This window comes from Chaetura pelagica, unplaced genomic scaffold (genome assembly GCF_000747805.2).
Source record: "Chaetura pelagica isolate M959 unplaced genomic scaffold, ChaPel_1.0 scaffold47, whole genome shotgun sequence".
NCBI lineage: Eukaryota > Metazoa > Chordata > Aves > Apodiformes > Apodidae > Chaetura > Chaetura pelagica.
In genome coordinates this window covers 6,775-29,503 of record NW_009954140.1, presented here as the reverse complement: position 1 = coordinate 29,503, position 22,729 = coordinate 6,775, and the positions used below count along the sequence as shown (strand labels likewise).

Below are 22,729 nucleotides of genomic sequence, written 5' to 3'. Positions count from 1 at the left end.
GTCTCATCATCATCCCCGGGGGTCTCGTCATCCCTGGGGGTCTCATCATCATCCCTGGGGGTCTCATCATCCCTGGGGGTCTCATCATCATCCCTGGGGGTCTCATCATCATCCCTGGGGGTCTCACCATCCCTAGAGGTCTCATCATCATCCCCGGGGGTCTCATCACCATCCCTGGGGGTCCCATCATCCCTGGGGGTCTCATCATCCCTGGGTGAGGGGTCTCATCATCATCCCTGGGGGTCACATCATCATCCCCGGGGGTCTCATCATCATCCCTGGGGGTCTCACCACCATCCCTGGGTGAGGGGGTCTCACCATCATCCCTGGGGGTCTCATCATCCCTGGGTGTGGGGGTCTCACTGCCCCTTGGGGGTCTCACTGTCCATCCCTGGGGGGGTCTCATCGTCCTTGGGGATCTCACCGTCCCTGGCCGTGGGGGTCTCATCATCCCTGGGTGGGGAGGGGTCTCACTGCCCCTTGGGGGTCTCACCGTCCATCTCTGGGGGTCTCATCATCCCTGGCTGTGAGGGGCTCACCACCCTCGGGGTCTCACCATCCATCCCTGGGGGTCTCACTACCCCTGGGTGTGGGGGTCTCACCATCCATCCCTGGGTGTGAGGGTCTCACTGTCCCTGGGGGTCTCACCATCCATCCCTGGGTGTGGGGGTCTCACTGTCCCTGGGGGTCTCACCATCCATCCCTGGGTGTGGGGGTCTCACTGTCCCTGGGGGTCTCACCATCCATCCCTGGGTGTGGGGGTCTCACTGTCCCTGGGGGTCTCACCATCCATCCCTGGGTGTGGGGGTCTCACTGTCCCTGGGGGTCTCACCATCCATCCCTGGGTGTGGGGGTCTCACTGTCCCTGGGGGTCTCACCATCCATCCCTGGGTGTGGGGGTCTCACTGTCCCTGGGGGTCTCACTCCCCGGGGAAACACTCGCCTTCTTGAGACTTCCTGACCTGCAGACCCACCTACCAGTGGCTTTCACCCCGCGTGCTGCAAACCCAGGTGGGAACACGGGCTCCTTCCAAAGCCTGCAGCAGAAAAGGGCATTTTCGAGAGCCCATCGTTCAGCTCAGACTGGAACCCGCGGTCACAGACTGCTTGTTTCAGACTCTGCAAGGAGAACAGTGTAGCTCCCAAGTGTCGTTACTTGACACTGAAATCACTTAATAATCAAGCACAAGAGGCTCCACGCTTGTGGCAACCATTCCAGAACATTTAGACAAAGAATGGAGGACACCTAACCAGGGCAGTTTAAGCATGGTTTCCTGATGGTGAAACACAGCAAATCCTACCAGATTGTGGCATTGGGGTATCACCAGCAACAGCAAGATGGAAAAGGGTGCTCAGTATCCCCACCAACAGCAGGTAAGCACAGCATTTGCTTTCCTATCACCATCTCCTCCAAAATGATGAGGGGTGGGGGGAAGGTAAAGAAACAGCTTCTATCAATTAAAGCTTCTGCTTCCAAACTCTTGTTAAATCATCACAGTGATCAGTTTTGCTGCCTGGGAGCTGTAATGAAGCCAATGTCAGTTTTGTTTTCCCTGTGGTTGTGGGCACAGCAAAGCCAGAAAGGTCAGACTGGAAATAAGATAAATGAAATCCAGCTAATTAAAGCCTTCTGAAGAATTCATTCTACTTCACCCATCACTTGAAATGAAATCCACTGAAGGCAATGCACGAAAGAAAGACATTCTGTCTGAAAACACAGTTTTGTAATTTATTCAATCTGTACATGCAGTTAGCTAGTAGGGTTGTAATTAACATTTTTAACTTGCCCCTCCCCTGGTCTACTGAATAAAGAGAAGGCAAAGCCTTCTTCAGCCTCCTTTGGTACCCTCAAGAGCACTGGTTCCATTCACAACCTGAAAGACTCAGCAGCCAAAAGGCAAGTTTCATTATTTTATTTAAAATTAAACATTACTTTCTGTTCAGCTACTGCACGTGGAACCAAAGATTGTGTCTGACGATCGCTAGTGCCAGGAAAAACTCCTCCATGAAAAGTGATCCAAAATTAAAAGACATCAACAGAACCAAAGCTGTCAAGAGAACCAACTTCTCAGAACTGCAGGATCATAGAATCATAGAATGGTTTGGGTTGGATCTTAAAGACCACCTTGATCCACCCCCCCTGCATGGGCAGGGACACCTCCCACCAGCCCAGGCTGCTCCAAGCCCCATCCAACACTGCCAGGGATGGGGCAGCCACAGCTTCCCTGGGCAACCTGGGCGAGTGTCTCACCACCCTCACACTGAAGAATTTCTTCCTAATGTCTAACCTAAATCTCCCTTCTTCCAGTTTAAAATTATTAGCCCTTGTCCTCTCACTACAAGCCCTTGTTGAAAGCCCCTCCCCAGCTTTCCTGCAGCCCCTTCAGGCACTGGAAGGTCCCTCTGGAGCCTTCTCTTCTCCAGGCTGAACAGCTCCAACTGTCTCAGCCTGTCCCTGTAGGAGAGGTGCTCCAGTCCTCTGATCATCTTCATGGCCCTCCTCCGGACTTGGGTGTATGCTGAAGGTTTTTACCATTTTAAGATCAAAGCTGCTCTTATCTGTTGCAAAGAGAGGTTTTATTGTTACTGGACAAAGTTATTGGTGTCAAAAAACAGCAATGATTTTGCCTAGTTGTAGTTGCACTGATTTCACTGGGCATCAGTAGGTTCTTCTAAAAGCTAAATCTTCCATCTGTTAAATCCAGACAGCACTGTGCAAATCCCAAGTCAATACAAAAACAAAATCAGGCAGAAATCAGAGAGAGCTCCTTGGAAATGCGTGGATAGGAAAAAAACCAACAACCTAACAAACCAAAACAAACCCAAAACAATCTGGACACTTCCCTTGGGATTGTCATTGTCTTGAAGAATGCCTTTAAAAACCAGAACATCCCAGAACAATCTGAAGACCCAAGGACCCTGGTCAACTGACTTCTGCCCTTGAATACTGGCTTCATCATTCCAGGTCAAATTTGCACTTTGTACCACTCCATGTGGTTTTTCACATGAAATCATCATCATTAATCTTTGTAAAGTGCTTTGAGATAGTGCTATGAAAATACTAACAGTTAAAAGAAGGGCAGAGCATCTATTATCAGCACTGAGCTGATTGTTACTACTTGATTTTTGTGGGGTTTTTTTTGCCTTAGAGCAGCATCACTATGTTCTCCTTTGACTTCCTATTAACAAAGAGTAAGGTGCCAGTGCTGGAGATGGCACACAGGCAAAAGGAGTCTCTGCAGGGCAGTGAAAGGAAGATGTACTGGAAAGCATGAAGATTTCTTCTGGAAAGATGAATGAAGCACAGAAGGATGGGGTATTTGCTTCCCAGCTACATCATGGAAGCAGTGCCACATGCAGATTCATCTGCACAAAACTATGCAGGAGACTTCTGACAGCATCAATATTTGCCAAAGAAGGAGAGAGGTGGTGCTAATCTTAAAAAAATAATGCTAAAAAAAAAATAAGTCAAGACATTGATGCTTTTTTGGTGGAAGGACACAACTGCTCATTAGAAGCTTTTGACTGAGGGCTGTTAACTACTTAGTAGTGAAATCCTGCTAGCTTTCCAGTTGACAGTAACTTCTTCTCTCTAGTTAGCAGCTTCACAAAAGCAATCCTTGTATGAATCCATAAAGCTTTCCCAGATTTTTAGAAGGTTAATTGTATGATTATAATTGCACTTTAAAACCAGGCATCAATTCCTATGCACTCTCCTCAAGCACCTCCTCAATTTACAGAAGTGGAAAGAAAGGCTACAATTATTCACTGTCCTACAGCTACCAGGATTTGAAAAGTTTGATTTCAGTGCCTGAAGAAAGGATGTGAACACCCAGTTTTCAGGTCAGGAGAAGAGTGCATTTGAAAAAAACCAGCAGGCTTCACAGCTTGGCTTGCAGTGGCTTCAGGTGTTTGTGAAAAGACTCATGAACCTGTAAGAGCAGTTGACAGTAACTTCTTCTCTCTAGTTAGCAGCTTCACAAAAGCAATCCTTGTATGAATCCATAAAGCTTTCCCAGATTTTTAGAAGGTTAATTGTATGATTATAATTGCACTTTAAAACCAGGCATCAATTCCTATGCACTCTCCTCAAGCACCTCCTCAATTTACAGAAGTGGAAAGAAAGGCTACAATTATTCACTGTCCTACAGCTACCAGGATTTGAAAAGTTTGATTTCAGTGCCTGAAGAAAGGATGTGAACACCCAGTTTTCAGGTCAGGAGAAGAGTGCATTTGAAAAAAACCAGCAGGCTTCACAGCTTGGCTTGCAGTGGCTTCAGGTGTTTGTGAAAAGACTCATGAACCTGTAAGAGGAGAAGACAGTGGTTACAACAAGGTCAGGCCTCAGCTTTAGAACAGTTTTAGCTCTTCTTGCAGTGTGTTTTTATACTAAGGAAACTGGAATCAGAGGCACTCTGGAGATTTAAGAACAGTCAGCTAAGTCTTGTATTTGAGTGTCTTTATGACACAAAGGTGAAAATATAAGGCAAAACAAACAGCTTCCTCACTACCTTTCTTGGAATAATGAAAGGCATCTTCTATCCATACAGATAATTCTTTGGCATTTTAATTCAGAGCAAACTGGCAGAGGACTCCTAAGGGGAGTGCAGGGAAGCTCCTAAGCACCACTGACTCCAGAAGCACAAAAACATGGAGTAAGTTCTGGTGGGAGCCCATTGTAGGGGATAAGTCTGTCCAAGTCAAACCAAGCCAGAAAAGGCCACCAAGACAGGATTCAGAGTTCTGTTCTGGCTGATGGAAGAGGGACACTGACACGTCAGCCCAGTTTCTTTTATTAGCTCAGCTGTAGCTACAGCCTTAGGGCAGCCATGCAACACTCAAGTACTACATGAGAGCAATTTCTTTTAACCACCCAAAATGATTTCTCTGGGCACGTGTGACCTAAGAGGAAGAAATACAGCTTCTTTACCTGTGTTTTGTTCAGTGGGGATTTCTTTGCCCACTCAAACATGTTCTCATAGACATTGCCATCATACCGGCCAAGCACAGACCCCAGATGTACATCATGGAAGTCAAAGGAGTCCACCAGGGCTACTGCATTGGGACGGATGGTAGCCAGGAGCTCCTTCACACGCTGGTTCACTTGGGTGATTTGGGCATCGCTCAGAATACCCGCCTTGGTGGGAACAAACAACAGAGATGAGCAGGAAAGTAGGAAAGTTCCACTAATCTTCCCTCCCCTACAGCCTAACATAGGTCAGCTTTTCCCCACACCAATGTCCAGCAGTCCAGAAAACACTTGTGGTTTTTTCTTCAGTGCCAAGTATACAAACTGGCAATCTGCCATAGGGTACAAACAGGAGGGGATGGCTATCACAGCCCACCATGCTGGCTACCAGAGCCCACCATGCTGGCTAGCTATTCCATCTTTGATGGGAGACCCTAAATCCTTCAGTGCCTGTTCTGTTAACCTCTGTAGCAAGCTTTCCAGAAGAACGTGCACACGTGTGTATGAAATTCCTCCTGGCTTCAGGGAAGTTTTTGGTCAGCAGCAAAGAGGAAAAAGGGGAAGACAACACATACCATGTCTGCCTGAAGGCAAAATAAACCACTGGTGCACAAATACATTCTCAAACTGGAAGAATGAAGAGAAGTAGTGCCTGACAATGTGAACCCCTTAACTGAAAGCTGGTTTAAGATCTGCAGTACAATATCCCTCTTTCCACAGAAGCACAGGATGGTTTTTGTTGGAAAAGACCTTTAAGATCATTGAGTCCAACCATTAATCCAGCACTGCCAAGGTCACCACTACACCCTGTTCCAGAGTCACAGTGTTTGTGCACTGCTTTACAAATCCATACAGCTCTTACAGCATGTCTAACTTGCATCTCCTTTATTATCTCCTTGTTTTTTAACATACACCTGGTCACCAACTGGGAACCATTTCAGTTAACCTAGACAGATGCCATGTTACCATTTATCATCCAAGTCTGCTTCTTGTGGATCACAAGAGAAACTAGACAAGAGCCTTCAATCAGACCTGCACTGCTAATGGCCTTCTGCAAGTCAACAATACCTTATACCTTAGCATTTCTCCAGTTAAACATTTAAAGTATCCTTGCAAACAAAGACTGGGTCTAGAGTTTGGGAGTGTTAAGAGAAAGACACCAACCTGCAAGAAATCCCCTGTCTTCTTGCTGATCCCATAGAGGGCATACAGGAGACACAGATCAGTCAGGACAGCACGGACAGCTGCATTACTGACCTCAGACAGCTTTGCTGCAAAGAGCTTCACTACCACATAGTGACAGTGTGCCTAACAGAAACAGAAGGTTAATCAGTTCATGAAGAGATGAGCAGCTCTTACAGCACACTTCTTGGGCAAGTACATCACTGACCTCAGATGCTCGCACAAGATCAACAGAAGTTCTGTTCCAGGCATCCTCCTTGCTCTTTCTGTGGTTCAGTTCAGCTTGCAAGTTCTTTGCTGCAGTTTCCACAAGCCTATTTCATAAAAGACAGACATAAAAGACAGGTTATGCAATAACACCAGGATAACAAGGTCCCATACACTAAATTCACATGACTTTCACAAGTCTTGACACATCAGAAAAACTCCGAGGTTGTGTGCAACGACTGAATACACTGCCTGGAGTGAGCAGCTACCATCACTACCCCTACCATCACTGCTGCAGCTAAAACACAGCTACAGAGGGGTAGGATGACATTTGAAACCACACAGGTGGTGCCTAAATATCTACTGAAATGTAGGTATCTTCTATTCTTACGCTTCCTTCACAAGAGGCTTTAATATCAGGATTGTATCTCTCCAGATAGATCTCTGAGCAGGCAGTTGCAGCAATGTTGGTATTTGTATGCTTGAATATATTTATATTTACACAACAAAAAGAGACTTCAGAATGGAACAGAGCAGAGTAACTAGGCTATGTGTGGGCTGTGTGTAGCCTTGTGTAACCTCCAAGCACTTAACACTGATGCAACCTCCTCAAGTGTGTCACTTCTTGAAAGGAGCACATAGAGCCAAGCTGTGCAAGCCACGCCTTGAGAACCTAGCACGAAGAGAGCAGCACAGCACTGCCACCTCCCAGGACACACCATTTTGCTGCAAAGTGTGAACTTACCAGGCAGCACATGCCTTGTAGGCCTCTGTCAAGCCGGCTGGATCGTTGATGCGCACAGTCGCGCTCCTGGCAGCCACGCGCTGCGGCTGGATGCGCTGCCTGGAGAGGTCGTTCAGGTAGGACACCATGCCAGTCACCCGCTGCCCAGAAGCAACCTGGTTGTAGCTTTTGACCAGGAATCTGAAAAGAAGAGCCAACAGATAGCAACTCTTCAACATGAGTTGTCTGAATGGAGAGATGTCACCTTACCTAGGGTCAGGTGCAGGAATATGCTTTTCTGTTAAAACAGGGCAAGGGACAGAAGCACGAGAGACGAGTCTCAGGGTGACACGGGACACTCTCCTGCTCATCGTTTCAGCTACAAGGATCACGATGCCAAGGCAAGAAGGTCTCTGGGCAGAAGCTACCCTACCTGGCTGTCTGCAGCATCATGACTGTGTTCTCTCCCTCATAGGTGCAGGAGGGGGTGAAGGTGACATAGATGTCGGGAATGCCGCTGCAGCGCGAGTAGCCGTGCCCGCCGCACGCCATCCGGCACTCCTCGATCCCGGCGTTGGCAGTCCAGGAGGTGAACGCCTTCAGCCCTGCTGTCAGTGCATGGAGCTGATGGACCAAAGCAAAGCCACTTTATTTTTTGTTCTCCATTCTTAATGCAGATGCTAAGTACTGCAGCTCCCAGGAGACACACAGAGCTGACACCATCCTTCCTCTGTCCCACAGGGTCTTGTTTTTCTGGTGATGACTCTTCCCTGACCCAAACTGTTTAGATGGAAAGCTCTGCACACGTAAAGATTTCTTTTGTGGACTGCCTCCTTTTTGTCTCTACACCTGTACCAGACTGTTTTCAATTGCCTACTGTGACATTAGGTTCTCAAACAGGATTCCTACCTGAAAACTAACATCCTACAACCCTAGCTCCTCCCTCAGTATAGCACTGATGCCTTTGAGCAACACACCAGTACTACCCTAGTGACTTGGAAGAACAATCAAAAAGCTAAAGCACAAGTGTAAAACCAGTCTTAGCTCCACTCCCAAGTGCTATCTCACCATTCCTGAGAGAAAAAAATACAATCACAGTAGCCTTCTCACTGTGCATTATTCCCTATTTATTTATTTATTTTTGTAAATGGCTGTTAAATGACCAGTGCAAATGAAGAAATAAAAGTCACTGGCAATCACTGGGCTTGGCATCTCTGAATCGAAATAATTACAAGATGTTTCATGAGTGAAAGCCAAAAAGGCTTGACAGCTGTTCTACCATGGCTGTGAAGAAACCTTACAAAAAATCAAGGGAGGACACAGTACCTCTGGCAGCTCACTCAGATCCCCTTCATTGATGTCTCCACTGATACGAAGATAGGTCTGTTTTATGTAGGCTCCCACAAAGTGAAAAGCATATGCTGTTGCCAGGAGAGGAAAGAGTTTGTACTGCTGGGTCTGATAATCCAAGATCTGAGGTTCTGGTTCCCTAGAGCAAGATACAGATGAGTTAGTATGCCAGTTGCTACCAAAGGTGCCACAAAGTCCTATTCAACTCTAAGTAGCTTCTCCATTTGGACAGTCCCAGCTGCACCCACACCAAGCCCCACTGTCTCAGACCACACAGCAAAGGCCTCTGGCAGAGGGAAGGTGTTTGGCAGCCGAGAATGAAAGATCACTGACTCTGCAGGATGAAACAGAGCTTTGAAACCATCCAGTGCCAAAGCAAACAACATCAGTCACAGTCCCTCTTCCCCCAGCACTTGGGAACACTCCCTCAGCACTTAGGCTGCTCTGCTGTGCCACTGCACTCACCCAGGCTTTAGCTCGGACTGGTGCCTCACGGCGCTGTACCGGATGGCGATGGTACAAGCCCGGGACAGGGAGCGAGCTGAGTCACCCACAATGAGGGACCTGATGAACACCATGGTCCCATAGGTCAGCTTGTCACTAAGTGGTTTCACATAGGTACCATCTGGTTCAACCTACAACAAAAAAACCCAAACAATCCCAAACCAGCGATGTTTAAAGTTCGCTCCCTTTTAGGTGTTCATCTCTCAAGCTCTAAACTCATCAAGCAGCATTTACAAGCAACCTGCAATCTTTTCAATACACCACAGAGGAGCACCTGGAGTATCCACTTCTAACAGCAAATGAAGTTCACTGCTTTACCTGAGCATATTTCATCAGCATGTTTTCCCGAGGAATTCTGAAGTTGTCCATTTTCAGGTAGCCATTATCTATTTCATCATAACCAAATTTTGGCCCAATGTCACCCACTGTAATACCTGCCACAGACAAAATCACTTGCATTAAGAACCAGACACTAAACACCACAGAGGTTCAAGGCTTCTCCAATAAAGAAACTATTTAGTTTTCCAGCAAGTCCTGGCATTGTTAGGAGGAACAGCTAATGAGGACCTTAACCTCTTTGATGGAAAGTGAACATAAATACATGGGGCCCTTTATAATTTACCTGCAGTCCTACTATCCCGTCACTGGGGGAGATGTCTCTGAAGATTATCCAACTCACTTCTAGCTAGAGGATGATGAAAGGTATTCTTTCCCCTCCAGAAAGTATAAGGATGTGCTGCCTCACAGAATGCATAGCTGGGAAACACCAGGCAGAATCAAATCCCAAACTCATCTTCACATTGAAAGCATGACAGGAAAGAAGATTTAGTGGTAGTTCAGTCACAAGAAAGACTCTTAAAGGTTTAAGCCCTGTGACCTACCAGCTACTCACTAAATCACCTAGTGAAATAAGCCATGTTCTTTAACAAGATGATTTGAGGGCTAGAGCACCTCTCCTACAAGGACAGGATGAAAGAGTTGGGATTGTTCAGCCTGGAGAAGAGGAGGCTCCAGGGAGACCTTAGCGCACCTTCCAGTGAAGGGGCTCCAGGAAAGCTGGGGAGGGGCTTTCAACAAGGGTGTGCAGTGAAAGGACAAAGGAGAATGGATTAAAACTAGAAGAGGGGAGATTCAGGTTAGACATTAGGAAGAATTTCTTTAGTGGGAGGGTGGTGAGACACTGGAACAGGTTGCCCAGGGAAGCTGTGGCTGCCCCATCCCTGGCAGTGTTGAAGGGCAGGTTGGATGGGGCTTGGAGCAACCTGGGCTGGTGGGAGGTGTCCCTGCCCAGGCAGGAGGTTGGAACTGGATGTTCTTAAGATCCCTTCCAACCCAAATCATTCTCTGAAGACACATGCAGCTGTTCACAGCTGGAGAGAAGCAGAGCTAATGCCTTCCATGAGTGCTAAACCCTGATGAATGTTTTACCTGGCAGAGGTTCGTGGGTGCCCAGCTTCCGGATGGGAACGATGAAGGCGTGCAGCCCTTTGCACTGGCCCTGAGTGTAGAGCTGTGCCAGCACAATGGCATGGTTTGATGTCTTCCCAACTGCAGGAGTCAGAAGGAAAAATAAAACAGTCAACCTACTTATTTACATGGAGTTCCTCTCTTTAAAGCAGGATCTGTGATTACCTTATCATGTGTTAAAAAGTCAGATTTACCTCACTGGTTATTATCTAAATCCTACAGCTGGAGAAACAACGTTGCTCAACTCCATGAAAGTTGCACAATACAATTCTCTTGTCTAGACAACACTAAGTCCCTGGCAAACCTGCCAGTGGAGCTGCAGGTAGTGCAAAGATTTTGGTACAAATGGTCCAAAATGATACTAAATTCACACTGTATATGACTCTGAGAAATAATCCAGAGCACACAGATAAGCCAGGTTTTTGGTAGGCTCTGATAAGTCTGTTACTCATTGTGCAAGAGTCACTGCCTTCCAGCCAGCTCTGGATCAACTTTCAATCACCACTCTGGAGATACAAGACACATGACATCACCTCCCTAGGTTTTTCCATGCATGTTCCAGACACAGACACACTGTAATGCACTTACGTCCACCTGGCCACCATTTGATGGAGGTCACAGTGGGGCTGTTGAGGATGAACTCCTGGGTAGCAGGGTCATAAGTAGCTGTAGTTTCTAGACCCCGAAGATGAGTTCCTGAAAATAAGCAAACACATTGTTTTGGCAGAAAATCAGTCACAATACAGAGACAAGGACAGAACTGGGCAAGAGGAAGTTCAACTCCAGTAGTAATGTACAGGTTTCAACTTTAGGCTAGATAAAGGACTAAATATCAACCAATTAAGGAAGAACAAGTAAAAGACCATATTCTGGGACCTGAAGCCAATTCTCAAAAAACATGTTGTTGGTTTTCTTCCCAGTGGTCTAAGACTAGTTTTCCAAGCACCTCCAATCTGACACCTTTTTGCTATTACACCAGAAGCCCTTTCTCCATTAAAAAGGTCCAGGAAAACAAGCTCACCTGGACTGCACTACATCTGCAATCTGATTCAACTGCAAAATACAAATCATACACTTCTCAGCCCCAAGATGAAACAAGCAGTGCCCGTCAGCTCTTCATTCCCTCACCAGGCCTACAGTCTCCTTGCCTGATGGAGCAGTTTCTCCCAAACAAGATCATCCACAGCTCCAAGACAACAAGCAATGGCACATGCATGTTAAGGGACTAATGCAGGTAGATTAAGAGACTGCAGACAGGATGAAGGGAATAATTCCAGGGATAGTCTTTGTTTTCTGCCCCCAGCTCTTCACTTCACACACCCCTGTCTCAGCGTGGCATCAAAAAAGCCCAAAACATCACCAGACCTACCTGCTTAACACTAGACAAGCTGTGAACACACCTGGCTGACAAAGCAAGAGCCACTGACTCTACACAAGAGCTGCAACATGGATAAAGGTATCACCTTGATGCAAACACCTTTCCAACACATGGAGTTAATAGAGGACTTCCACAGGCAGCTTAACACAGACTTACTTGGCTTGCAAAAGGTCTTCAAACCTCACCAGTTGCAAGAGATTCTCCACAGACTTCCAGTTACTTTATGCTTCACAGTCTCTACATTTCACTCCAGCACAAAGGTGGATCCTGCTCATTTTTAGAAAATAATCCTCACCTGCAACTCTCAAATGTCAAAATTAAAGTTTCTGAAGGCATAATATCCTGCCTTTGAAACTGGGGTTAAGTGTTGCAATCACAAGACTGCTGGAGTTACCAAAATCCATTTCAAAGCTTGAAATCAAAGGAATAACAAAGAACAAAATCTACTCCAGACAGATTAAAAAAACACATTTCATGGTCCAATTAAAAAGAACACATGGGAGTGAACTAATGAACTGGGGGGAATAAAGCTCCCCACAAAATATGAGCACTGGAACCAGGTCATCCACGTGTTCTCTGATCCATGTTCAGCCCAAGGTGACGAGCAACTCTTACTGGTTTTGGCATCTCTTTCAGTACCTCAAAGCTCTGTCCTTTTGTCTTCACACTGAACGTTAAGTAAAGCAAAGCAGGAATCACACTGGAAAGAAGGGCAAGTGTAAAAATGAACAGATGTCATCCAAGTGACACCACCACAGCCACATGCAACAACCTACCCTGGTTTGAATGGCACTAGAGGAGCTCTCAGGATGCACATATATATAAAAATACAGGCAAACTCTCCCATAGGAGAAAAAAAGAACAAGCAGCACATGGCATAAAGATCCATTAACAATTTCACCCATTGCTGCAGCCACAACTGCATATGTTAAAACTCTGGGGTAAAACACAAGCCATTTGTTTTCCAAGCAGGAGAATCTTTTGCACACAAACCATTCTTAAAAATAGCATTTAGTGAATGTACTGTACCATGGCCCATTTCAGTCTGGGCATAAGTGCCAATGATCTCCAAGTTCCAGGCAGGCATGAAGAAGCGATCCTGCTGCTCTGGGGTTGCCTGGGTGAGAAGGGTGGGGAGGAACATGCCCAGATGAAGGTCCAGGGGCTCAGGTCGTCCACGATGAACAAAGCTGTGAAGAAGCGTTATGGGATGGGAGTGTGAAGGGAATGTTATGGGGGAGGGGGGGGAAGCAAGCATGAGGATTCATGGAGGAGATTCAGGAAGAGACAAAGACAAAACAAAAAGATTCATGTGTAAATCAGAATTGAGCAATTCAGCAAGTGTGGTTCAGCAAGCCAGAGCACTGTCCTTTTCTCGGGCCTGAACAATACAACAATGACATGCTGCAATGCATTTCTTCCTGTGCAGAAAATGCATTTGCAACATTCCTGTGGTGTTGATGCAGCATGGCTGACAAAAAAGGATTAATCCAAACCAAGGAAAGACAACACCAGATCTTCACTATGGACTGGAAAGCAGAGGATACCCAAGTTAAATGGGCTGAGTCAAAATGTCTGTTTTAGATGATGTGATCTGGCTGGATGAAGCAACTCTTCACCCAAAGATACAAAAGTCCACTTTTATTTTTTCATGGTTTGAGGGTAGAACCTGGTAAAGTCCCAGTTTATCCAGCCAAGTGAGTAGTTTTTCACTGAACTTTCTTAAAAAAGGAAAGCCTTAGCTGTCTGTACTATCTACTTCACTTCTTTAATTAAAGATCAGTCTTGACTCCCTTCACCTTTTGCTGTTTCTAAAAGCTCTCTTAAAAGGACAGTGCTTTGCACATGGAAGTCAAAGCTGTGAACACAAACAACATGGTAAGAATCATAGAATATGCTGAGTTGAAAGGGACCCATCAGGATCATTGAGTCCAACTCCAGAAGAAAGCCAACATTTTTCAACCTGTAAACCACACAGTCTCTCCAATTAAACACACTTCATTAGAACTATTATTCCTCTAACTTCTCAAACACCACTTTTGGGTAGTTAAGTGGTCTACTAAGTTTTTCAATATAAAGAACTAAATGCTTGTTAAATCTTTAAATATTAATAGCTTTGAGTATTTAAATAGTGGGGCTATAAACTGAGGATTGGTACCTTCTGTAGAAAGGTTGTCCATCTGGCACATTTATATATCAAATAATGTGGTCTTTAACAGGAATAGATCTATTTAAATGAGATATGGATTATGGAAAAAGCACTGATCTGAGCTCAGCTCAAGGTGGGAAGAATGCATTCTTGTGTTACCTCTAAATACACATTATTATCAACAAGGTCTATCCCTAGAGCTTCCTAAGAGCTGTAATTCTTTCTTTTGATACCCTCAGGCACCTGCAAATAAACTCAGCCATCAACTAAACACGGAAGCAATGTTTTATAAGCTTTATGACTGAACAGTGACCAAGATCAATAGATGGCTAATGGGTCATCAGGAATACCAGATTTTAGGTGAGTTTTGTACTGGTGAGAAGTACACAGATGAGAGTCAAAGACTGAAATCAAATCCTTATTTACTAGCAATAGCTATAAACCACAGAGAAACAGAACACACTTTTCTTTACTCCTTTTTGGTTCCTTTCCTGCTATTTCTGCCTCTTCTTTCTTTTATTTTTTTTTTCCAAGAGACTTACTCACTATGGACTAGGTTATAATCACAGGCTAACAAGTAGGTAAGATAAAACTGAGTAACTACCCAGCCAGACTAGGATTCAAGTCAATAATCTAGAGGTCTCTTCCCCCATCATCAATTTCTAAACATCAGGATTAAATTCAGAAGAGCTCAGTGACAATTACTGCAGCTTCACTGATGAAGCAGCTGATACAGCAGGGATGCCAAACAGTTGCATTTTCACTATTCAGCATGGAAAGTGTATTTTCTTTTCCATACTCCTACTAAATTACTTCTGTTAAGTATCAAAATGCCCATTTTACCACTAAAACCCATGAGAACCACAAGCAATCCAGACCCTCAACAGGCAAGAAAGTGCAATGATTGAATGTGAAATAGCAAGTGAAACAGATCACTTTGGTGTGGAGGAGTGTCTGATTTAAAGAAGTTGGTTTGAAAAAAAAAAAAAATAAAATCAAATAAGGTTAGCAGGCATTTATTGTTCATCCAGTTGTCTCTCAGCTTCCAGCATCAAGGTGGGTTTGCTCTTTCCACTTCTGCTGCATCTACAAATGTATCAGCTGCCATGAGTAGCTGTAACTGAACAACAGGCAATTGGCATCATCCTCCATCTTCAGCCATTGTCCAGACTTACACATCTCCTTCTTTCCAAGTTTAGATGCCAGCACAAGCACTGGAGTCTTTGGGTTTGTTAAACTATCCTTGCTGGTATTTAACAGCCATTAATTTCAGGTTCTGGGCTAGAAGACTGATTTCTGATCCATTGAACGTTCTCCCATTTGAAGAAGTAAAAGTCCTTCCCAACAAGAGTAGGAATAAAGATGTTTTTCTTCTTTGAAACCAAGATCTTCCCATGAAGTTGTGCAGCTGCAATGGAGTAGCATCTGGAAGAGAAGTGCTTGGGGCAAAGCATACCTTACTTTCAAAACCAAAAAGGTGCAATCTCGCCCTGCCACACTGCATCACCAGGTATGTTTCTGACTTCTTTATGCAGCCCAGTCATGACCTGAGAACTCTGAGATACACATGCCCCAAATTCAGGCAAAAATCAAAACCACTGTACTGTTGACTGACATGTTGCAACCACTTCAGGTGAAATTCAGACTTGAAGGGCTTGGAAATACCTCCTCATCTTAAAACAAAGGTACACAACTACAAAGTCAGTGATCAGCTAAGAGGTGCTTTCTGGAAAAGACCAAAACTAACTCTGGGATTGTTAGGATGTGAAACGAAGCAGCTGCCTGGCAGGAAACACCAATGGTTAACCAGACTATTTTACCCTTCTCCTTTCAGATTTACCAAGGGAGCATCATCAATTTACAAACTGGAGTTACAGAAAAGAGGTTACCCATCCATCCCTGAAGGGAACTAACCATGTCCCACTTCGGTTTGGGCGTAGGTGCCAATTATCTCGACGCCACGGACCAGAGGCAGCCACTTCTCCTTCTGAGCATCAGTCGTTTGGGTCTCCATGGTTTTTTGAAACATGCTGAAGTGGAGACTGAAAGGTTCCTGAAAATTGCCCAAGCATGCTCTACAGGAGAGAAATAAAGGGATCTGGATCTCAGTCTTACTCTTATTGTGATCTTGAAAGGGTTTTTTGCCAACTGTAGCATCAGATAAATAAACTCTTTGACTATTTCACAAGCAACCTCCAAACCAGGAGGCAGCAGGAGGAATGCTAATGGGGAAAGAAATGTTATTTTCAAGCATTTTCTTTGCTCCATGAATCCTGCTGTTGCCACGTAACTGGAAAAAATAGCACTCTACAAAGATTTATGGGGAACTCAAAACAGAGGACATGAAGACCAAGTTGCTTTCTTTCCCATCTCTTAGGCTTTGGGGGGAACAGATTCCACTGCTCCAAGGAGCCTAGAACTAGGCCATTATTAATTAGCTAGAGGCACTATGTATGGAAAAGGAAAAAGCTTTAGGTGACTAAATGGTTTTCAGAAGAGCTCTGTATTACCTGTAGCTGCTTCTATCAGCTGTGAGATCAGGAACTCACCTTCAATTAAAATTCATGTTAGAGGCTAGTGCTGAAGGGAATGGAAAGGAGATCAGACATTTTCAGTGTGCTTCATCAAAATAGAAATCACTCCATTAAGAGAAAGCTCTATTAATTTAGTAGCCACGACAGCAGGAAAGTGCATTCCCAATTAAAGCAAGCTCTAAACACAAACGTGCTAGAAAGTTTCAGTGTGTAAAAGCTCAGTAGCAAATGACAGTGTGTTCCCTTCAACACTCAGCAGCCTGAACAGTTTTTTAAGCTTCAATCACTCTGCACAAGAATGTTTATTCCATCTAAAGTCTAAGATGCAAGAGAAACAAGTGAGTGCTCTGCATGGATATCTATGTACAAGATCCCTCCCACCTACCTCAAACACCTTACAAGGGAAACATAATTTAATCTGGTAGGATAATAATATTAAGGATAATATGTATTAACACCTGCCCAGGGAGCACATTTAAGAGTTTGCTGCCAACACAGACCTGCACTGCACAGGGGATGCAGTTTGTCAAACTACAGCAGCATTTGTGATTGGCATTTTACACCTTGCCTGGGATGAGTCCTTGGGAGCAGAGAGTAAATAATTGATAACTCAAAACCAGATCCCTGTACAAGCTGTAAAATTCAGCCTTAGGGTGAGGGAAAGCAGGACAAACCTTCAGCACCACTGAAGAGCATGTTTAAGACCCTTATTTTAAATAGACAAGACAGAATGAGTGGTGGATTTCTTTTCCAGGAGGAAAACTATTGTAATCAAGTAATCTGAAGCTAGTGATTAATTTATTAAATGTTTTTTAAGCTGGTGTGAATGCAATGTCTAGAGTTCTTGGAATCAAGGCAGACAGCTCTCTTACCAGAAAATATTCTGTTGCCTACAGCAGCATATGTTTACAAAGCCAAAGTTATCAGGGTAACAAAAGGCTTAAAAATGCTACAAGGACAGCAAGACAGAACATTTTTCAACATTCTTGTGGTTTCCCGTGTCCTTCTTTTAGCCCAGGACCCACACAGCAATAGCAGCACCCTTTCCTTCCTCACTGCCTACAGCACCATCACTGTGCATCTACAGCTTGGGCCCACAAAGAACAAATCTACAGGGAGAAAGCAAATACTGGCTTTGAAACAATGCAGCTTGGGAAGTCTGGAGCAGCTTGGGAAGAGCTTGAACAGTGCCTTGTGTATTTTCATTGAAAGAACTTGTGACAAAGGTGCAGCACATACTTTGCTGTCAGAAAAATCAGGTCAGACACTATCTCTTTGAAGGTAATGCTCCAGAAAAAAAAAGGTCACACCAGCCAAGTCTCACTGCCTATCAGTGAGTTTAACCACAAATGCCACATAGTTCACATTTAACCATCACTTTCTCTGGCAGGAATAAGCAAAATGCCATTTTGCAAGCAGATGCTTTAACATCCCTGTGTCAGAAGGTGATACTATTCCACTGATTAAATATGCTGCATTTTTGCAGCTTCTTGCATCAACAAAGCTGAAAGCAGCACCCAACACCAGCTAATTCACAGCAGACTTTCCATCTCTACATACTACTCCCCACTAAACAATTAGGATTTTCTTAATATGCCTTTTAACAACCTGAATGACAGAGAGAATTCTGTTCTTCTCACGACATGCGAAGGGAGGAACAACAGGTTTTCTATTTCTTTCTCCCCTCCCAGTTTCTCCATTCCCACTACCCACACAGCTTGCTCTCCAAAGGCTGCCTTGTTCAACTGTTCCAGCACTCTGCTGCATCTCGCACAAGCCATTTGATCAATCATCAAGATTTACCTCCTGAGTCTGTAGTCAGAACTTGTGACAACAATCTGTGAACCAAGAGGAGGGCTGCAACTCCAAATCCACACACAGGAGGAAGATGTGTAGTCACACACTACTTTGGAAATATAGATCTTTCCAGATTTCACAGTAACCCACACCACCCATGGAGTAGAAGGCACTTGAATTTGACAGATCAGTTTGGTAACCAAATCTGGGAGCTAAGGGAGCACAACTAAAGCAAAGTCTGTGTTTTCAGAGACTCCAAAGCTAGATGAACAATTGCAAAGACCTTCTCAAGCTGCAGAACTGGGTCACAGAACAGGGTCATTTACTTTCAAGCTAAATCCACAAGCAAATTTCTCCAGCTTTTAGCGATTCCTCAGTGGAGGACAAGCAGTCTGACCTGGGCTACAGAGTTGACAAATAATAAGCTCCTTTTCTGGCTGTATCAACAAATCTAGGACAGACTCATCCACTCCAAATTAATTTAGCAGTGGCTCATAGGGCCCCTACTACAGTTTTCCTGTTTTGATTTGCCAAAAGCTACTCCAAGTCCTAACTTCAGTGGCCAAATGAGAAGCAAGGACAAATTCTTACAGGAAAAATGCACATTCCTGCAATGCTTATAGACACTGGAATCACCTGTTGACTTGCAGCTCTTGGTTCTCCTCTTCTTCTCTGCCCAGTTTCTCCCAACTGTTTTTCACTTCTTCATTTAATCCCATTTTCCTTAATGAAGGTTATTTAAACTTGAAGGTGAATTAAAACTGAACAGATTGCTCTCTTCAAAGAGCTGTGGAGCATGACACATCAGAGTAACTTCCCTTTTTTCATGCTGACATGTATTTTGCTGCAGTTAAGACTGGAAAAGATATCTTAAATATTGTCTCTTGAAGGCTGATGAGGTCACAGCAGCAACTGTGAGTGACACAGGTTGAGACACAGGAAGAAAAGCCATTAAAATGGCTTTTAAATATATTTAATAGATCCTCTAAAACATAGGAGTCCAAATCAGCCCTTGTAGAATCAGGGAGGAGCATTCAGTTCCACATGTCACAGCATCAACAACTGTTGAAGCAGATCTCCAGGGCAGCTGAAGGAAGAATAATTTCTCCTCATTTATTCATAAATCATGCTATAGAGTTGGGTCACTCAGGAATAAAAGGTTCCTACTGAAGTTCTGGTAATATACAAAAGCAACAGGAAAACAACTAGCTCAAAACTCTCAAAATTGTTTATGTGTCCCTACTGCTTGAGGGTAATCACAAGCCTTGAGAGATTACTGGCAAAATATTTTTGACTTCTAGATGTGAAAATGTGAGGGTCAATCACAATAAATACAACTTGACATTTGAATCAAAGACTGCAATCGATTTCCTGAAGTTCTTTGCAGCTATGTCACAAACCCATTTAATTTTCCAGTCTGGCAAACTGAATAAACCCAAGCACAGCTTCTCCAGATCAACTTTTACACAAATCAAGTCCCTTCTAGTTAGCACCAATTGGCACATTTGGATACGTGATAGAAATCAACTTAATTTTGCAAGTTGGTGGAGTTCACCAAGTTTAAAAAATGTCTGACACTCAGTAGGTGTGAAAGTGGGGCCAGATGTTAAAATGCAAACGAAATCAAAGGATGAAAAATAATCCTTTAATTTCTTCCACTCGTTAAGAAGCATTAAGCCAATAGCCTCCCTTGCAAGCACCAGGTATTATAGTAAAGAATTAAAAAATATGAACAATATCAAGTTCTTAGAGCAAGGTAAGAAGTGTATGTACAGCTCTTCATTCTTCTACATGTTGCTACAGAAGACACTGGAAAATGCAGTCAGGCTGCAGTAAATGCAATTATCTTCTGAAATTCTGAATGTCTCCAATTAGAACTGACTCTGGAAAAATAAAAAGGCAAACCTTGCCCATTGTCTCAGTTAATTTGGGAACATTAATTTTGACTGGTCACACCTGACTATTCCTATCACACAGGCTATGGATGCATTATTTGGCACCTTTATGAACTACTGAGCTTTCACCCAATTCAAGTAAAGAATTGCTGACTCTCAAACAAGCTTCTGGAAAGAAAAATATAATTTAGTACTTGACTACTCCAGAAAAACCCTGTTTTCATAAAACACTGTCAGCAATGCTACCAAAAGACAGCACTTACATTGCAAAAATCATGGAAATTTGCCAGCTGGGATACAGATAGACTTCTCTGAATTTTCTCCACAAAAAACCAAACCAAAACAAAAAGAACTGAAGCAACTTCCCTATCACCTCCAATAACCTTTGTGTAGGAAAAACAAATCATTAACTTCTGCCACACACTACCTGAATAATCTGATGTAGTCACTGAACTTTCTTCTTGTTGTCATGGTCCACCAATGCCAGTTTTCAAAATAACTCTTTCAGTACTTCCACAAGAACTTTCATGACACAGGTCAGTGTAGACCAACACCTTTGAAATTAGAACTACAGCAGACAAGATGATTTCAAGTAACTAGTCCCAATATTCATGCCCTGAGACCAATGGTAGCTTTTCTACAAATCCAGACAGAGGGGGCTTGTGACTCTACCAGTACATAATTTAATGTACAGTGTTCATTTAATGTGCCAGAGGATATATTTGTGGTATTACACCCAGATTTCTAGACCTGTGTGATCTCTCTGTTAAGCTGTTTCTGTTTTATTCTACCAAAGTAAGTTTAACAGGACTAAGGGGATAAACAGCTCAAAGTCAGGAATGAAGTTCCCTGCAAGCTGCAATGAATGAAACTCAGATGTAAAGACAGGTTTATTAACTTAACCCAAGGGTAATACCACCAGATAAATAAAATGCCTCTAGGGCAAAAGGAGCCACTACAGCACCAGGAGCTTGGAGGAGGGAGACAGGACAGTTATAAATGAGAACTCACAAGCTATCTTGGAACATTTTCAAGCATGCCTGTAATACAACTTTATCAGGTCTAAGTGCAAAGTGAAGTAATCAGCTTTATGAGATTTCATTAGAAAACACAGCCTCACAAGACCTATTCAGATTCCAAATATCTCAGTATATGTTTTTATTCCTTTTGGAAAAAAATAAATATATTGGAGTAGAAGTCTCATTTTTTACCCTCTGCACCATGTATAATAAATAAGGTGTCATTATTGATGGTGCATTTCTAGTAAAAAAAAATAAAATAAGAAAACAATCAGGGTTTCATCTGAAATTCACTGAAGCCAAGACTGCAGTGGGTTTTGTACAGGTTCACAGGTTCCTTTGGACAGCAAATGTAGAAAAAAAGAAAAATAAAGCCCAACTCTAATGTCCTTGTGATGATCAAAGCACACACAAGAAGCAAACTCCACAGCTAGGTACCTTTTAAACCAGTAGATCTCATCTGGATCTGCAATTCCATATTCTCTCAACTTCATCACCATCAGGGAGCTCTTCCTGATGGCTTCCTCATAGCGTTGGCTACGGGACAGGAAGTTCAGATCCTCATGCTGGAAGTCAGGGTCATTAATAACTAAGGCCTCTGGGGACAGAACAGAAGAGGAAAACAAACTCAGCCTCCACAAACCTCAGTAGGAAGGGGGTGAGAAACCATCCAGCATTTCCCTTGCTGCACCTCGAGGTGCAAGATAGGAGAAAAAATTAAAATTAAAAGTTCATGAAAACAGAAAGAGGTCAAAGCTCTTCTTGGATACTCCTGTCCCATTCCACAAATAAACCACATTTTAAATTAGGACTTGGCTGGAGGTTAACTCACTGATGAAATACCTGCAGGTCCCTCAATAACAATCTCAAAACACCATCATTAGTGCCTGAGCAGACTGCCTCATGAACTTTGATCCCCATACAACTCCTTCCCAAAGGGCATAGCTATTATTCCCACTATGCTGAGTGGAAACCAAGGTGCTATCGAGTTTCTGTGTCCCCTTGCACAGAGGTTGCACAACAGCAGCCTCTGACAGTCCCAGCACAGAGCAGGCTGGGAGGAGGAGAGAGGTATTTCATTAAACTGACATATCATGGTGCTGGTGGGTGAGAAACAGGTCATATTTGTAGTGTTGGGCAAGAGAGTAACAGGAAGGGAAAAGGAGGGGAGAGGGCCCCAGAGAAATGCCCCTGGGAAGCTGCCTCTTACCCTCTGGAGAAAGGGGAAGGAGAGGTAAAAGGACACTGCTCTGTCAGGGCCACAGGAAACCCCTTCTGGGAAGGGGAGAAGAGGGGGCTCAGGGACAGAACACTGCTCCCTTCTAACCCATCAAGACAGAAATCCCTACTTTCAGGCAGCCCTCAGCCTACAATTCCTCTCCTCACAGCTTTCCCCTCTTCCCAAAAGCTCATCCCCACCTCCCTCTCCTCTACAGCCCCTCTCCCCATAACCTCCTGCCCCCTGGTCTCCCCCTCCCCACAACCTCCTCCCTCCCAGTCTCCCCTTCCCCACAACCTCCTCCCTCTCCCCACAACCTCCTCCCTCCGGTCTCC

General features: G+C 44.1%; 2 protein-coding genes across 2 annotated transcripts in view; both read right to left on the bottom strand.

Annotated features, from left to right (window-relative positions):
* FBF1 (Fas (TNFRSF6) binding factor 1) overlaps window positions 1–406 on the bottom strand; it is a 17,329-nt gene extending 16,923 nt beyond the window's left edge. Inside the window, exon 1 of the mRNA XM_010002720.1 lies at window positions 128–406. Within this exon, the coding sequence (XP_010001022.1) occupies window positions 128–406 (279 nt within the window). The remainder of the gene's footprint in view (window positions 1–127) is intronic.
* Window positions 407–4,253: 3,847 nt separating this feature from the next.
* ACOX1 (acyl-CoA oxidase 1, palmitoyl) overlaps window positions 4,254–22,729 on the bottom strand; it is a 21,126-nt gene continuing 2,650 nt past the window's right edge. Inside the window, exons 2-14 of the mRNA XM_010002719.1 lie at window positions 21,614–21,773; window positions 15,845–16,005; window positions 10,992–11,099; window positions 10,365–10,484; window positions 9,255–9,370; window positions 8,898–9,067; window positions 8,409–8,571; window positions 7,516–7,706; window positions 7,104–7,283; window positions 6,360–6,465; window positions 6,134–6,277; window positions 4,931–5,137; window positions 4,254–4,304 (exon numbers count right to left, since the gene is read on the bottom strand). Of these exons, the coding sequence (XP_010001021.1) occupies window positions 4,254–4,304; window positions 4,931–5,137; window positions 6,134–6,277; window positions 6,360–6,465; window positions 7,104–7,283; window positions 7,516–7,706; window positions 8,409–8,571; window positions 8,898–9,067; window positions 9,255–9,370; window positions 10,365–10,484; window positions 10,992–11,099; window positions 15,845–16,005; window positions 21,614–21,773 (1,877 nt within the window). The remainder of the gene's footprint in view (window positions 4,305–4,930; window positions 5,138–6,133; window positions 6,278–6,359; window positions 6,466–7,103; window positions 7,284–7,515; window positions 7,707–8,408; window positions 8,572–8,897; window positions 9,068–9,254; window positions 9,371–10,364; window positions 10,485–10,991; window positions 11,100–15,844; window positions 16,006–21,613; window positions 21,774–22,729) is intronic.